The sequence below is a fragment of the Erpetoichthys calabaricus genome, chromosome 6, assembly GCF_900747795.2.
Source record: "Erpetoichthys calabaricus chromosome 6, fErpCal1.3, whole genome shotgun sequence".
Classification (NCBI taxonomy): domain Eukaryota; kingdom Metazoa; phylum Chordata; class Cladistia; order Polypteriformes; family Polypteridae; genus Erpetoichthys; species Erpetoichthys calabaricus.
The window spans coordinates 68,385,238-68,401,707 of record NC_041399.2 but is presented as its reverse complement, the minus strand read 5'-3'; the positions used below and the strand labels follow the sequence as shown (position 1 = coordinate 68,401,707).

Sequence of the window (16,470 nt, the reverse complement as noted above, 5' to 3'; positions counted from 1 at the left end):
AGCCAGGCACCTTATTATTTGAAAACAGGCAGTGTTATCTGGTGTTATGAAAATAATCTAAAAAGTGAAGTGCTTGCCTTTTTGTCTTATTTTAATAAAAGTAATTGTTGTTTTGTATTTTTTCATTTAGTGTATAAAATGTAAGATTGCTAAAACATCCATCCATTATCCAACCTGCTATATCCTATCTACAGGGCCATGGGGGTCTGCTGGAGCCAATCCCAGCCAACACAGGGCACAAGGCAGGAAACAAACCCCGGGCAGGGCGCCAGTCCACTGCAGGGCACACACACACCAAGTACACACTAGGGACAATTTAGAATCGCCAGTGCACCTAACCTGCATGTGTTTGGACTGTGGGAGGAAACCCATGCAGACACGGGGAGAACATGCAAACACCACGCAGGGAGGACCCGGGAAGCGAACCCAGGTGTCCTAACTGCAAGGCAGCAGCGCTACCACTGTGCCACCCTTGCTAAAACATATGTTGCATATTACAAATATGTGCAATTTATCCTCATTGAAAAGGATTACTTTTTGTTATGTTCCAAAGTAAATTGCAAAAAGCTGAGACCACAAATTTTGGCATAGTATATTTTTGTAATGCAGTTCATACAAAAACGAAACTTAAGGCTAGCAGCTTATCAGTAAATGCACAGAAAATCAAAGGTTGACTAAGATTAGTGCAAGCATTATATAAGCTGAAGATTTGTGCGGTACAGAGTATTAGGCACCCAGGACATTTTGAAAACAGGTGGGTAAAAATGCCCACCTGTACATTAGTAGAGAAGAAGCAGGGACTGCTCAGGAGAAATGTATTCCATAGCTTAGAAAGTACTCTTGGAAAAAAGTTTGTATAATGAAACTGTCTTTTTCCTTTTCTAGTATGTTGTGGTCAGTAGTAAAAAGATTCTGTTCTACAATGATGAAACAGATAAAGAGCAATCCAACCCTTCTATGGTACTAGATATAGAGTAAGTATTGTGCTTGAACTAGAAATGTTATTTGGAACAATTTCATTACGGTACTCTTCAATCTGTCAGTTCTAAAATGAACAGTATTACACATATTCATACACATTTCTTCAATCAGAGAATCTTACAGTGCACCCCCTCTATATTAGAGCTCCATTTCAGCATATGTACTGTTGCACAATAAGTACAAACCATTTCAACATGCAGTATTTGGGGCTTGAGGGTAAGGAGCACTTTGCTGAAGGCTTCACTGACGTGCTTTATAAATTCCGCTACCAACTTTGTCATTTTAAAGTGATTGAATCTCCTCTGCAAAACCTTTAATCACTTCTGCATAAATGAGGCCTTATCATATTAACATGTATGGCATACTGCCCAGAAGTAAACAATATTGTGCTAGGACCAGTTTGTGCAAACCAACATACTTTATTTAACCATTCTATTACTATTTAGAATAGAAAATTATTGTTACAGTATCTTCATTTTACAAGCTTCTTTGAAAAGGCCTTTCTGAAAACCAGTACTGTACTTGTTTTCCCCTTTGACTCCTTTGCAGGTCCTGGCTAATAATAAGGCAGGTTTCTCTCTCTCTCGAAAGCCCCTTCATTTTCATGACTTTTTGATTTTCATGTACTTGTTAATGTGATCTCCACATTCAGTACTTCCATGAAATTTGGACCCACTGTAGTGCTGTCTTGCTGTTCACATGTCATGTAGTAAAATAACACAAGATACATAATTTACTAGTACTATGTTGTCAGGATTTTGATACTCAACAGTACTGTAAACTAGATCTCTGCTTAATTTTGCTCAACTAGTAGAACCCTCTGCAATTTTCTGCTTCACAATTGCTAAAAGGTATGCTATACTATCAAAATTTAAAAACAATTGTGATTTATTTTGTAGATTATATAAGTAATTTAATTGATTTGGAATTATAAAAAAGGACAACAACATGACACCTAGGCAAATCAGTTTTAAACTTTCCTTTATGATTGCAGAATTCACAGTAAACATTCATGTATCCATTGTTAATTGCCTAAAATAAACTGTACATAAACCATATACAATCATTGCCTACTTATGTATTTTTATAGTCTTTTACAATACATTTAGGTAGCATATAAGGCAAATAACTATTTGTTTAAAATACTTTAAATTCTTTTTTTTCATTGCCTAATGTCTATTTCTTGGTTTGTTTTCCTACACAAACATTTTTAATTTTACCGGTACATTAGCAACTGTTTAGAAACATATCACGGGCCTGCTAGTTCTCCTTTATCACTGTTAACAGTGCTACTTCTTTTCTTTTAACTCTAGCAAATTATTTCATGTGAGGCCAGTAACACAGGGAGATGTATACAGGGCTGATGTGGATGAAATCCCCAGGATTTTTCAGGTACATTTTTAAAATTTTGACCATGCAACTTAGCCAAACAAATGCTGGATGTAGAATAAAATGCACTCCTTTTTTGTTTTCTCAACCTCACAGATCCTTTATGCCAATGAAGGGGAGTGCAGGAAAGATGCAGAAGTTGAAACAGCACAGCCAGCTGATAAAACTAATTTCTTCTCTCATAAGGGACATGAATTTATTCCCACACTCTATCATTTCCCAACTAATTGTGAGGCCTGTGCCAAGCCTCTCTGGCATGTCTTTAAACCACCTCCAGCTCTGGAATGTAGGCAGTGCCATGTTAAGTGCCATAAAGATCATTTGGACAAGAAAGAAGAACTAATAGCTCCTTGTAAAGGTAAAATGGGAAGAATGTTCTGAGTACATTTCTCATGTTTTTTTTTTTTTTGCATTTAATCTTTTGAATCAGAATTAACCTTTAGTGAAAATTGATTGATTTACACAAATGATGGAAATACAACTATTATAAAATAGCATTTGTTTACTTTTTTATTGTGTATTGTTGTTAAAATAAATGTCTTTCACATATAACTGAATTATGGACTGCTTAAGTTGTACTTGAAGTAGGAAAGTCAAACTGTAAAATGGAGCAAGAGAAATCATTACTGCCACTGACTACTTTGATCACACGTTTGAAATGCATTAAGTTAGACATAGCACACAATTTGCAATACTTATTTATGTTGTAATTTCAAGTAGTTTCACTTTTATTAAATACACATTTAGTAAGAAAACTACCTGTGCTACCTGTCTTAAGACGAGTTGAAATGTAAGTGATCAACATGGACTTCAGCATTAACATTTACAGTGCACCATGCAATTCATGTGTCATTGTTAAATGCCATTTGGTATGGGATTCATAAAAGCAGCATTAATGTTTGTGATGTGCCATCTGTTGGAATGTCAAATGCAAAGCATTTTATTACTACAAATGTTTGTGATGCGCCATCTGTTGGAATGACAGAGGCATAGGAACTGAATAGACACTTAACCCTTTTATTAAGGTGGATACAAATAATCATTTTAATTATAATGCAGTTTTCTTAAACAGTTTAAACTGTTAACTGTTTACTACATTTTACTTCATTTCTAAATAGCTCCTGTTAACAACACAGTGTTTTAAATAAAATACAAATTTATAAAATGCTTTTTTTTAATATACTATACTTCTTATGAACAACATCTTTTATAAATAAGGCATATTGTTCAGCATCATACATGTGTGAGGTGCTATAAGGGATTTTCATTACCGATATTATAAAACTTCATGAGCAGGTTAGCTTTTGGAGCGTCACTGAAGATTAATAATAATACATTTTATTTATATAGCACCTTTCCCATGCTCAAGGCACTTCACAGAATAAATTAACACTTTATACCAGTTTATTGAACTGTTCATTTCAGTCTTGAGTTTGATGTCACAATCAGAAGGTGTTTTCCTCTTTTTTTGTGATTTTTAGAATATTTGGACAATATTCGATACACATTCATTATTTTCAGAAATCATTTAACATGATTGAGTATCTGACTTATAATATCCTTCAAAAATTTGAGTCTCAGACCTATAAGGCTTTTTATTTTTTTGTTTGTCTTATTTATTTTATACTTATTTTTCACATAGTACTTTTATCAATATAGAGTAACACAGTTGTTTGGTATAATAGATTCACTTACAGTACTGTGCAAAAGTTTTAGGCAGGTGTGAAAAAATGCTGTAAGCAAAGAATGCTTTCAGAAATATAAATAATGATTGTTTATTGTTATCAGTTTACAAAATGCAAAGTGAGCGAACAAAAGAAAAATCTAAATCAAATCAATATTTGATGTTACTACCTTTTGCCTTCAAACCAGCATCAATTCTTATAGGTACACTTGCACAAAGTCAGGGATTTTGTAGGATTCTAGTCAGGTGTGTGATCAACCAATGATACCAAACAGGTGCTAATGATCATCAATGTCACATGTAGATTGAAACAGTCATTAACTGAAACAGAAACAGCTGTGTAGGAGGCTTAAAACTGGGTGAGGAACAGCCAAACTCTGCTACCAAGGTGAGGTTGTGGAAGACAGTTTCATGTCATGGCAAGATTGAGCACAGCAACAAGACACAAGGTAGTTATACTGCATCAGCAAGGTCTCTCCCAGACAAAGATTTCAAAGCAGACTGGGGTTTCAAGATGTGCTGTTCAAGCTCTTTTGAAGAAGCACAAAGAAACTGACAACATTGAGGATCGTAGACGCAGTGGTCGGCCAAGGAAACTTAGTGCAGCAGATGAAAGACACATCAAGCTTAGTACCCTTCGAAATCGGAAGATGTCCAGCAGTGCCATCCGCTCAGAACTGGCAGAAACCAGTGGGACCCAGGTACACCCATCTACTGTCCAGAGAAATCTGGCCAGAAGTGGTCTTCATGGAAGAGTTGCAGCCAAAAAGCCATACCTCCGACGTGGAAACAAGGCCAAGCAACTCAAGTATGCACGAAAACATAGGAACTGGGGTGCAGAAAAATGGCAGCAGGTGCTCTGGGCTGATTAGTCAAAATTTGAAATATTTGGCTGTAGCAGAAGGCAGTTTGTTCATCGAAGGGCTGGAGAGCGGTACAATAATGAGTGTCTGCAGGCAGCAGTGAAGCATGAAAGAGGTTCCTTGAACGTTTGGGGCTGCATTTCTGCAAATGGAGTTGGAGATTTGGTCAGGATTAATGGTGTTCTCAATGCTGAGTAATACAGGCAGATACTTATCCATCATGCAATACCATCAGGGAGGCGTATGATTGGCCCCAAATTTATTCTGCAGCAGGACAACAACCCCAGACATACAGCCAAAGTCATTAAGAACTATCTTCAGTGTAAAGAAGAACAAGAAGTCCTGGAAGTGATGGTATGGCCCCCACAGAGCCCTGATCTCAACATCATCGAGTGTGTCTGGGATTACATGAAGAGACAGAAGGATGTGAGAAAGCCTACATCCACAGAAGATCTGTGGTTAGTTCTCCAAGATGTTTGGAACAACCTACCAGCCGAGTTTCTTCAAAAACTGTGTGCAAGTGTACCTAGAAGAATTGATGCTGTTTTGAAGGCAAAGGGTGGTCACACCAAATATTGATTTGATTTAGATTTCTCTTTTGTTCATGCACTGCATTTTGTTGATTGATGAAAATAAATGATTAACACTTCCATTTTTGAAAGCATTCTTTGTTTACAGCATTTTTTCACACCTGCCTAAAACTTTTGCACAGTACTATATATTTAGCGATTGATCTAATACAGTAGGGAAAAGGGAGATTTCAGGCATGACTTCAGCATTCTAGTTGGGATCCTCATGGATAGACATTGAGAGGGAAATTAACCAAATACGAAGGTAGAATTGAGGAAACATTCTGCAAGAATTACACTGTATGGAAAAGTACAACCTCATCTCAAGATACCACAGGTCCAACATGGTGACAGTATATGTGGTGGAGTTGTGTATTCTAATACGTTATAGCTGCTTAGACAATTTCAGATCCTCAAGACATGGATTAATGCTTCATTTAATACTTTTTGTCCCACAGTAAACTATGATGTTACCTCAGCAAGGGATATGCTACTTCTGGCTTTGTCACAAGAGGAACAGAAGAAATGGATAGGACACCTGGGAAAGAAGATCCCCAAGACTCCACCTTCTTCATTTGTACGTGCTTCTCCAAGGAACATGTCATCTAGGTCCACAAACCAGTCTTTCCGTAGGCCACAAAAACCAAGGTAGTTTAAGTTTTAAACCTGCATATTTTTAACGGAAAAGAGTTAAATATAAATGCACCTGTTCCTAGTATAGTTTATAAACTTAATTAATATCCACTGCCATAGTTTGATCAGGTATTCTTGAATAGAATTACTGTATGCACAACATTCTCATCTCCTTCTGAGTTAATCTGCTTCAGCCCCAATATTACAATTCATTTTTTAAACTTGATTGTCTAGCTGAGTATTTTACAACCAGCTAGTTACCAAGATAATATTCTAAATTACTTAATGAAGCATGTGTTTACAAAAGAATTGGACCTAAATTTGATTAATAGCCTGGTTATTATTTACATAGAGTTTGCAATATCTTCACATTTGAGCACACATGTTTTTCTCCTGTCACAAAGCTGTGCTTGTTATTGTCCACCCTCATTTGGCTTAGTGTGTGTATTTGTGTGGTTGTGTCTAACAGTATGTCCTGCTGTGTATGTGCAGAAATCCTGTCTGTCATCTCTGCTGCGTACCCAGTATTCTTTGGCTATGCAATGGGAAAATCAAACTCTATAATTGAAAAAGAAGGCTCACAAAATTCATGGATAGAGTTGCCATAACAGGAGGCAAAAAGGAAGTGAATAGAATATATCTTCTAGAATAAATAGTTATTGTCTGAATCTGAACATTTAATTTTCAATGCAATATTCAGTTTTTTTAGAAATGTTGCGTCATGTAATACAGTTAAATGCAGAACATAAATGTTGACCTCATTCACTTGATATAAAATGTATGAGTTTCACCCCATCTGATACCTTCTCCAGCCATGTCTTTTTTGGACTCCCCCTGAACCTCATCCCCTCCAACTCTTCACTCAGTCATTTTCTGCCTTTTCTCCAAATGCCCAAACCACATTGGTCAGTTTCTCATTGGCAACATATCACCTCCACAACGTGTCTTTCTCTTAACTTGACTTTCATCTTTCACTCACCATTTACCCCTCTACATTATCACTCTCATCTCTGTTCTTTATAGCTTTGTATCATTTTTCGTCTTTATCAGCTATTTCTGACTCCAATAGAACATATTACAGTACTCCTCATGCAGCTCTATAAACTGTCCATTCAATGCAAGAGAGGCTTCTTTAGAAGTTAGACTCAGGGACAGCTCTTGGAATTCAACACATACACAACACATCCTCACCATCACTGCTGTGTCTACACTCAACATTTTATTTATGTAGCAGATTTCTCTACTGTCATCAAGACAACTTCATTGTTAATATCAAGATTTACGCATACTACATCAGTGTTTTGCACACTACAAAGGTTATACTCGCCATCTATTACCTCATTCTTGATTCTTTATCTTTAGCACTCTCCCAACCCACTTTTATTACCTTCTTCAAAGGCTTGATATTAGCAACACTACAGTGAATCATCACTTTCCTTTGTATACAGCAATAAGCACACTTCAATCTGCCGTTCACACACAATCATGTTGCACACGTGTCATCATTTCAACTCTAGAACTTTTTGCTGCTTTCAACTTTTCCACCATCATCTGCTGTTTCACCCATCTTCTTTTTCAGCACTTTGGTGAACTTCTCTTTTGAGAACGTATAGCTCTGTTCTTCTGTTTTCTCACAACAAATATCATTATCCCATTCATTATCATTTCTCAGCAATAACTTCATAAAATTCTTTTTTTTCCCATAAACTTCCTTTTGCAATTTGCTGTATAATCCTGAACACATTCATGTTTCCTTTATTCTACAACTCACTCTCTTGGTTTCTCAAGCTTTTCATCACGTCTGCTAACCTGTGGGGCATTTGTTGAGGCTATATCCATCGGTCATTTACCAGCCATCAGCTTAACAACTACAATGTGCTCACTCACCCTCTTCATCTCTACTACTTTGCCCATTTTTCTTATACAGTGCACCACCCCTCACATTTTCATTAGTGTTCTACTATCAGAAAACTTTACTTTTCACCCTGTGTTCTGTACCAAACCTCCCTAACTGTTCAGCACTTCCACCAGTTTTTCCTGATTTTTCCAGTCACTCTCCCTATGTTCAAATATGTAATCCTTATCTCCCCTCTCTTTAACTTGGGGAATAATGAGATATGCAACCCACGCTTTGTAACTCGCATCTTTGTATCTCATCAAGTACCAAGCACACAACATTTAATGCATAATTTAAGGGAAAAGAAAACAAACATTTCTGCTTGTTTGTAAGACCTTGTTCCACTACTATATAACTATTTTAGTAACAGTGCCTTCAAACTTCAAACAGTTCCTGCATTGATTTAACCAAATTTCTGTGGGGAGCACTGAAATTTACTTTGTAAGTTATACAGAACTGATAGAATTAACCATCTATTCAGTTTAGTCATATACCACTTTTCATGGGTTTACTTTGCTGAATGTCATGGCTCTGAAGGTGTGTATGTATTGAGGCTTTTTATTTACACAGTATTAAGATGGGACAATTGCCTCCTTGACTTCCTTTATTTTTTCATTTTAATAAAATGATGAAATTTGGATAAACTCTTCCTTCAATGTTTGTTAAAATCACCTATATTGGGAATTTTGATAAATATCTTAAACGGATAGCATTTGTACCATGTACCCTGTTTTCGGAATTGGTAAAAGAAAACTATGAAACACCTCATTTTAATGAAGCAATAAAAAACAATACTTTAGTACAGTAAATTAATGTGGTGATGAATACATTATGATACTGTATGTATTGTAAAGGTTTTCTCTGTAATCTTTAACCCCATCTTAGCTCACACATCCTCATCTATTTGTATAGTGCATTTAACACTCAGGAATGCCATCAAATAGCACAAGGCTGACAGTGAACACTACATGTGTTTCAAGGTCTTATCAGTAGTACCACAGCATTTCATACCAACTTCTGAGTAGCACTGTGTTAATGACTCGCAATGAATTGGGTTACATTAATCATGCTAAAGTACCGCCTCCATGATGAATAAAGCTTTCTAGTGATAAAGATGAATTTTGTATGTAACCTGTATGGCTTAATCTTCTTAATAGTCAGAGAAGAAATGAGCTCTACAGTACCTAGGCAAAGACTCACTTGAGCATTATAAAAAATACAATATACAGAGTTTGCTTGCTTGGTTAGTCATGGTCCAGTAACATGTCAAGATGATGTTGTGTTGGTCATTTTCATTCATGCCACCTTTAACCTTCATTTTTTTTTTTTTATTTCTTTAGCAGCAGGTCTCAAACAGACTTTGTGCAACTTCACTGGGATAGGATGAGTGTATCTAGTGACATCTCCATCTGTAGCAGTGTTGCATCTAAATTTGAGAGGACATCTTATATTTAAAAAGTTTACTATTTAATTAAAACTTGCATCTCATTCTAGTACTGATTTGTTAAATTCAAAGGTGGTGGATATTAGGGTGGATAGCTTACTAAAACAGAAAATAGCCTCATGAACATAGGTTTGTAGTTTATAAGTAATTTATTTGATTAGGTCTTCCAGTGTGCCAAATTTCCCCCAGGGAATCATATTTATCTCTGTAAATGTTGGTTTCTGTTCTTAAGATCAACTTTCTTTTACTTGCAATGCCAAGTAAAGAACAACCCTTTGTTTACTTTCTTTTTAATCATCGCCTTCATAAACGACAAACCTTTGTTCATCTTGCACTGAACCAAGTATCAAAACCTGATTTTGCTTCTCCTTTGTCAAACACTTCAGTGTTCATATTCTGTTATTAGAGTAAATCAGTTGGCAACATTCATAATTTAAGAAAATCTATGGAAGTGGTTGTCTTCAAACTAGTCATACTTTTTAATCCATTAAAGAGGCCAGGCCCATAACTGCCTTTAGAGACCTTTCTCATGACCTCCTCATGGAGGATCAAGTTAGGTTTATTTCCCAATGTATAATTTTAATTAGAAAAGGAGAAACGTAACACTTAAACAGGTTTTGACATTTGTTATCAATGTTATGCCTCACAAACAAAATGTTTCCAGACATAGACTGGTGACTTGAATTCTGTCTTTGATGTGTCTCACTTGAAATCAGGAAGGACATCCAATGCCAGCTTTTGGTTTAACTGTAAAAAAAAAAAAATACTCAGCAAAGGACTTTCCATCTCTTTGCTCCCTAATTTTTTCTTCGTTACTCTTAGTATTCTTTTGGGGCCTGCACATATTATTTACCCAATTAAATAAATTTGTAATTTTGTCAATTAACATTTAACACTTATTGCCTGAATATGTGAAATGGCAGCTCCTTGCAGATTTAATATATGTTAGGATCCCAAAGTTGGTGACCCGCACTTACCTGAACTCCTGTGCATATATTTAGACAGTCCATAATTGTTAAAACACAAACTTAGAACCAGAAGGGAGCAAAGTCAAAGTGAACCTACTGCATCAGAATAGAACATGCATGTCCTTTGCTGTCGACGTTTCTGAGCCAGTGTTTCACTTGATGCAGTACATTAATGATGTGTTTCCAGCATTCCAGTGTCTCTGTCTAATACTTCCATCTTTTACTTAGAGATCCATGTTAAAAGATCTCTGTCCCTCTTTGTCTCTGTCTCTCTGTGTTTCTCATATATGCAGGTCAGTGCCTATAAAAAAAATTATTCACTCCTTGAAAGTTTTCACGTTTTATTGTTGTCCAAAGTTGAATTATAATGGATTTAATTTAGGTTTTTTAAATACTAATTAGTGGAAAAAGTGAAAATTGATCTTTGAGAATATTCTAAATTGACTACAAATATAAAACTCAAAATAACTGATAACAACTTGGCTTCAACACAGTTTGTTCAGCAGCTTTGATAAACAAGAGCACTACTACATGTCAGTTTGTAGCCTAGTGTTGTAAAATGGCATTAAAAAAAAAAAAAAGCAGCGTCCATTTAACTGCTTACCAAATAAGAAACAGTTAAGTAAGACTGGGAATCTTCTAGAGAAGCAATCTTTCAATCAAGTTAATAAGCTTACTATCAAAAAATAAATATCCACACTGAATTTAATGAAGGCAAATCCAACAGAACAGCTCTGAAAAATCAAACTAAAGACGTAACCCCCACAATTTAGTAGGTCTCATGCAAAGATTGGGAAAACTTCACATTCTGATGCTTTTATTGTTGCATTACCATTGTTCTTTCTTAGTATCATGTGGGATGTGTCATAAAAGGAAACAGTAAGGTAATGTTTGTTGCCGGGGGGTCGTACGGCATGTTTTTGCCAGTAACAATAGTAAGAGTATGATGGCAAACCCATCTTAACATGGGCTTGGATGTCCAGTTGTTTCAGCTTAGAATTTAAGGCAAGCTGCCATGTTAATCAGGCTTCATATTTTCTTATAAGCTAATAACACCTTAATGTTTGATTACAGATTCTTGTTTTTTTTTAATTTTACCTTTACTTTACAAACCTTGTGCTGTCTCTTCTATTTTCAGCTAACTGCTTATACCTTGGAATGTTCATGGAACTTTTATTTTTTATCAACACATAGAGCTTCTACTATAAAGCTACAGTAGAGGGGATTGCACTTCAGCACTGTCACAAATTACTTCAAGTTTTCATAATGACAAGTCCCTCTTTCACGACGGAAAAAATGACCTTCACGAAAAGAAGTTCCTGCACCTTTGTTATATTACTAGTGTCGATATACCAAGAATGAAGCAAGTTGCTTTTAATATATATTTTTTTTAAGTTTTTCCATTAAAACCAAACCAAAATGCTGCTTCAGAATCTCAGTCGACTTTGACTTTTTTGTGTGAAAATTTCTCAGCCTTTTTTTTTTTATTGTGAATAGAAACATTTTTTTTTATGTGGACTCATCAACAACTTAGATAATGGATAATTATTTTGAACATATATTTGGGAAATTAAGCAGGAGCCAGTTAAGAACTAGGAGTTTTTTTGTTTTTTGTTTTTTTTTCCCCCCTGATGACAGTGAAATGGCGTCAGGGAGCAGTGTTCAGTAAAGATGACATTTTGATGCCTTTGCTGTGGGATCACCATTGCCTTAATGCAGCTTTGAATCAACAGCTTTTCTTCACAATTACTGCGTATGATTTTAAAAAAAATCATTGACGAGAGAAATAAGGATACAATGGAATGACATTGTGGATATTACCGATGCTCATTCTTCATCTATGCATTGCATTTTTCCAAGCCATACTGAGGATGCAAAGGCCTTAGGGAACTAACAGTTATATATTGTATTTTGAGTGTTTTGGGATATGTTTTAATTGTTATTTTAATGTATTGTCTTGCATTGAATTTTAATTAAAGGGTATGAATAAAAAACGTTAAATTAACAAAAATATAAGAAACTGCACTGTTTGTAATATAAATTATTATTAGAACACTTAACAGAAATAGTGTTTTGACCCATTTAGTGCCTTAACTTCAAATTATTGTTTTAATGCCATATCCATTTATCTAGACAGCTAAAAAAGTAATATTTTTATGTCATGTTTTGTTATGCCTTTTTGACCCAAGATGGTTTTGTATCATTTAATTTTGGAGAAACACAATATAAATTACCTTCTGCCTATTTCAGTGGAATATTCCAGCATAGTGTTGTAAACAGTTTCACTTTAAGTTCCATCCTTTAGTTTTATTTAACGTTCTTCTCTCCCTCTGCTTGAGAGAATTGGCTTGTAAATGATGTTAGCCTCCTGCTATACAGCCGGGCACAACAATATTGTGGTTTATTTTTAAATGAATACCTCCTTGATAATTTATAATGGCTTTGCAGTTTCATTTAATAAATATAAGCACTGGAAATTAGATTTGTGTCAACGACCCATTGTACTTTATAATATTAATAAATGCAAGACTGTAACAATAAACATATATTCAATACATTTTAGGCATTGCTTTTTGGGGCAAAAATAAATGTTCTTAAAAACCATGCAAAATCCCTGGCAGCACTTCTTTCACTTTCATGTTGAATACACCAACATACATACCTTCTGCGACATAATATTATCAGTCCAGTACATTTTTATTCAGCTTGTTAGTTGCATTGAAATTCATCTTTGCCCTCACACTTCCAATTTGAAGATATCAGTGTTCTCGGTAATCTAAAGCAAAAACTTACCTATAACGGGCAATTGTCAAATGCTGATAGTACACTGATATTGTTACTTGCATGTCTCCCACAGACTACTGACAGTAGCACAATACCAGCAGCAGACTAAAAAGAAACTGAAAACACTGTCACTGCAAATGCAATGTCAGAAAGCAGACACTGGACCAGAGAGGTATGGTTAATGGTACAGTCTGTAGGCAGGGATGAGGAGCCCCAACGGGCCCCCTCAACACCAGTCCCCAGAAAGCGATAGTTTGTTCTAGTGGAGGACTCAGTCATTACAGGGAATGAGACACAGGTTTGCTCCAAAAATAGTCTTATACTGTGTTTTACCTTTAGGGTTCACAGATGGGATACCTCCCTGAAAGGGCAGATAGACTCTTGGCCAGAGCAGGGGTGGATCCTGTTCACAGTATCTATGTTAGAACACATATGTAAGAGCAGTGTGTCAGTTCTGAAATCCAAATTTTAAAGAGGTGTCAAGCTGAGGAGACAAACTGGCAAGGTGATCTTCTCTGGCATTCTGCTTTTGCCATGCATCAGGCCAGGTAAGGTTAATGAGATCAGAGGGCTTAACATGTGGCTTATATCTTGGTGTAGGGTGGAAGAGTATAGGTTTGTGTGACATTGGTGCACCTTTTAGAAAAAATTGGACCTTTTTTTAAAGTTACATTTGAACCAGAGGAGCCCCAATGTGTTGGGAAAGCATATGAGTAGGTTAGTCGAGGATTTTTAAACTAGGGAATGGGGAGGCAGGGAGATTAGGACAGGCCAGGTTTAAAATTGTACATGAAGGGATGAAAAATATTTTTATGCCCATCCATACACCTATTACTTACTCTTGCTATGTTCATTAAGGGTTTAATGTTCTTATGCATGGGCTATTCAAGTCTCACTGCCCCTAACCTTGAAACTAAATGCTTGTTTTTCTTTGTTTCCCTCAGTACAGCTAGGTGGGGTCTGCACACTGATTCAAGCTTAAGAGCCCTTTTCTTCCTAACCCCCATGATTTTCATGATCACATCTGTCAGAACACAGTAGATTCTGTTTTCTGATTTTTTTTTATCTTTTCAGGCCTGCAGGTGCCAAAATTCTGTCTATAAATTGTATGTGCCTGAGATGTAATCGGAGATCAATATGGCTGATAGAAAATAACAAAGCCCAGTATGGTAGATATTTCAATGCCATATTGAAGGCATTCATTATAGGCACATTGTCTTGGAGCAGGATATGTTGTGTGCTATAGACATTTAGAGTAAAAAAAACCCTCAAACTTTAAAATTCACCTAAGTTTCATTACAAATTGGTCCATTCTGGGCAAGAAAAGGAAATGATGAAAAAGAGCCAACACACACATTCGTTCAGCACAAATTAAATTGAAAATATTTTTAAAAATTTAAAATTGTTCATATTCGGTATCTGGTGGTGATTATGCTTGTTTTTATCAGACAAAACAAAACTAGATAGTAAACCATGTAATGTACTAAGCTTCCAGTAACATTAAATTCATATTATATCCAAATCCTACAAAACTAAACTCCATAGTAGCTCCTTAACCATACCTTAATTACTAAAACTGAAACTAATAGATATAAAAATAAAATAGAAATGTCTTTGTGAAATAAAAACTAAATTAAACCAAAAATACACGATGAAGGAAAGCTAAAACTAAACTGAATTTCAAAGTAAGGTCAGAAAAGATATAGAAATAAAAACTAATAATAAAAAGGAAAAACTATAATACCCTTGGGCAAGACTGGTTTGAGCTGATAGAAAGGCAACAGTAACTGACATAACCACTTGTTAGAACCAAGGTATGCAATAGAGCATCTCTGAATGCACAGTACATTGAACCTTGAAGCAGGTGGGCTACAGCAGCAGGACACCACACTGGGTGCCCCTCCTGTCAGCTAAGAACAGTCAACTGAGTCTACATTTCATACAGGCTCACCAAAACTGGACAACAGAAGACTGGAATAACATTGCCTGATCTGATGAGTCTCGATTTCTGCTGCGACATTCAGATGGTAGGGTCAAAATTTGGCATCAACAAGATGAAATCATAGATCCATCCTGTCTTGTATCAACAGAATAGGCTGGTGTAATGGTGTGGACAGGGGATATTTTCTTGGCACACTTTGGGCCCCTTGGTACCAATTGAGCATCATTTAAATGCCACAGCCTACCTGAGTATTGTGGCTGACTACGTCCATCCTTTTATGACCGCAGTGTATTGATCTTTTGATGGCTACTTCCAGCAGGATAACGTGTCATGTCACAAAACTCAAATCATCTCAAACTGGCTTCCTGAACATGACAATGAGTTCACGGCATTCAAATGGTTTCCACTTTCACAAGATCACAATCCAGTAGAGCACCTTTAGGATGTTTTGGATGGGAGATTTGCATCACAGACGTGCAGCAGAGAAATCTGCAGCAACTGCATGATGCTATCATGTCAATATGGGCCAAAATCCTTGAGGAATGTTTCCATGACCTTGTTGAATCTATGCCATGAAGAATTGCGGCAGAACTGAAGGCAAAAGGGGGTCCAAACCAATACTAGCAAGTGTACCTAATAAAGTGGCTGGTGTGTGTAATACAATTCTCAGTGTTTAGGGACCAAAATTGCAGATGAAAAGACTAAAGCTGTTAAATTTAACTTTGGTAGGGCAAATTTTGAGAAGATGTGACAAAGGCTTAAAGGGATAAACTGGGATAAGATTTTATGTGTGGAGAAAATCAAGCAGCAGTGGAACAGGTTTAAAAATGTTTTACATGTAATGCAGAACAGGTATACAGTGCATCCGGAAAGTATTCGCAGCGCATCAGTTTTTCCACATTTTGTTATGTTACAGCCTTATTCTCCAAAATGGATTAAATTCATTTTTTTCCTCAGATTTCTACACACAACACCCTATAATGACAACATGAAAAAAGTTTACTTGAGATTTTTGCAAATTTATTAAAAATAAGAAAATTAAGAAAGCACATGTACATAAGTATTCACAGCCTTTGCCATGAAGCTCAGAATTGAGCTCAGGTGCATCCTGTTTCCCCTGATCATCCTTGAGATGTTTCTGCAGCTTAATTGGAGCCCACCTGTGGTAAATTCAGTTGATTGGACATGATTTGGAAAGGCACACACCTGTCTATATAAGGTCCCACAGTTGACAGTTCATGTCAGAGCACAAACCAAGCATGAAGTCAAAGGAATTGTCTGTATACCTCCGAGACAGGATTGTCTTGAGGCACATA

General features: G+C 36.2%; 1 protein-coding gene and 1 long non-coding RNA gene across 3 annotated transcripts in view; one reads left to right on the top strand and one right to left on the bottom strand.

Moving 5' to 3' along the window:
- The window catches only part of rock1 (Rho-associated, coiled-coil containing protein kinase 1), a 238,810-nt gene extending 225,825 nt beyond the window's left edge, over positions 1–12,985 (top strand). The window contains exons 29-33 of one of the 2 annotated variants that reach the window (XM_051928913.1): positions 886–974; positions 2,295–2,373; positions 2,467–2,728; positions 5,945–6,134; positions 11,567–12,985. In XM_051928913.1, coding sequence (XP_051784873.1) covers positions 886–974; positions 2,295–2,373; positions 2,467–2,728; positions 5,945–6,134; positions 11,567–11,570 — 624 coding nt within the window. In that variant the 3' untranslated portion in view covers positions 11,571–12,985. Of the gene's footprint in view, positions 1–885; positions 975–2,294; positions 2,374–2,466; positions 2,729–5,944; positions 6,135–9,356; positions 11,047–11,566 lie in introns of those variants that run through there. The other variant, XM_051928912.1, reaches the window with a different exon arrangement.
- LOC127528383 (uncharacterized) lies at positions 3,785–5,949 on the bottom strand. The gene is made up of 3 exons (XR_007935266.1): positions 5,633–5,949; positions 3,998–4,060; positions 3,785–3,919 (listed from the first exon to the last, which is right to left on the bottom strand). It is a non-coding gene; the product is annotated as an uncharacterized LOC127528383 (long non-coding RNA).
- Positions 12,986–16,470: the final 3,485 nt, after the last annotated feature.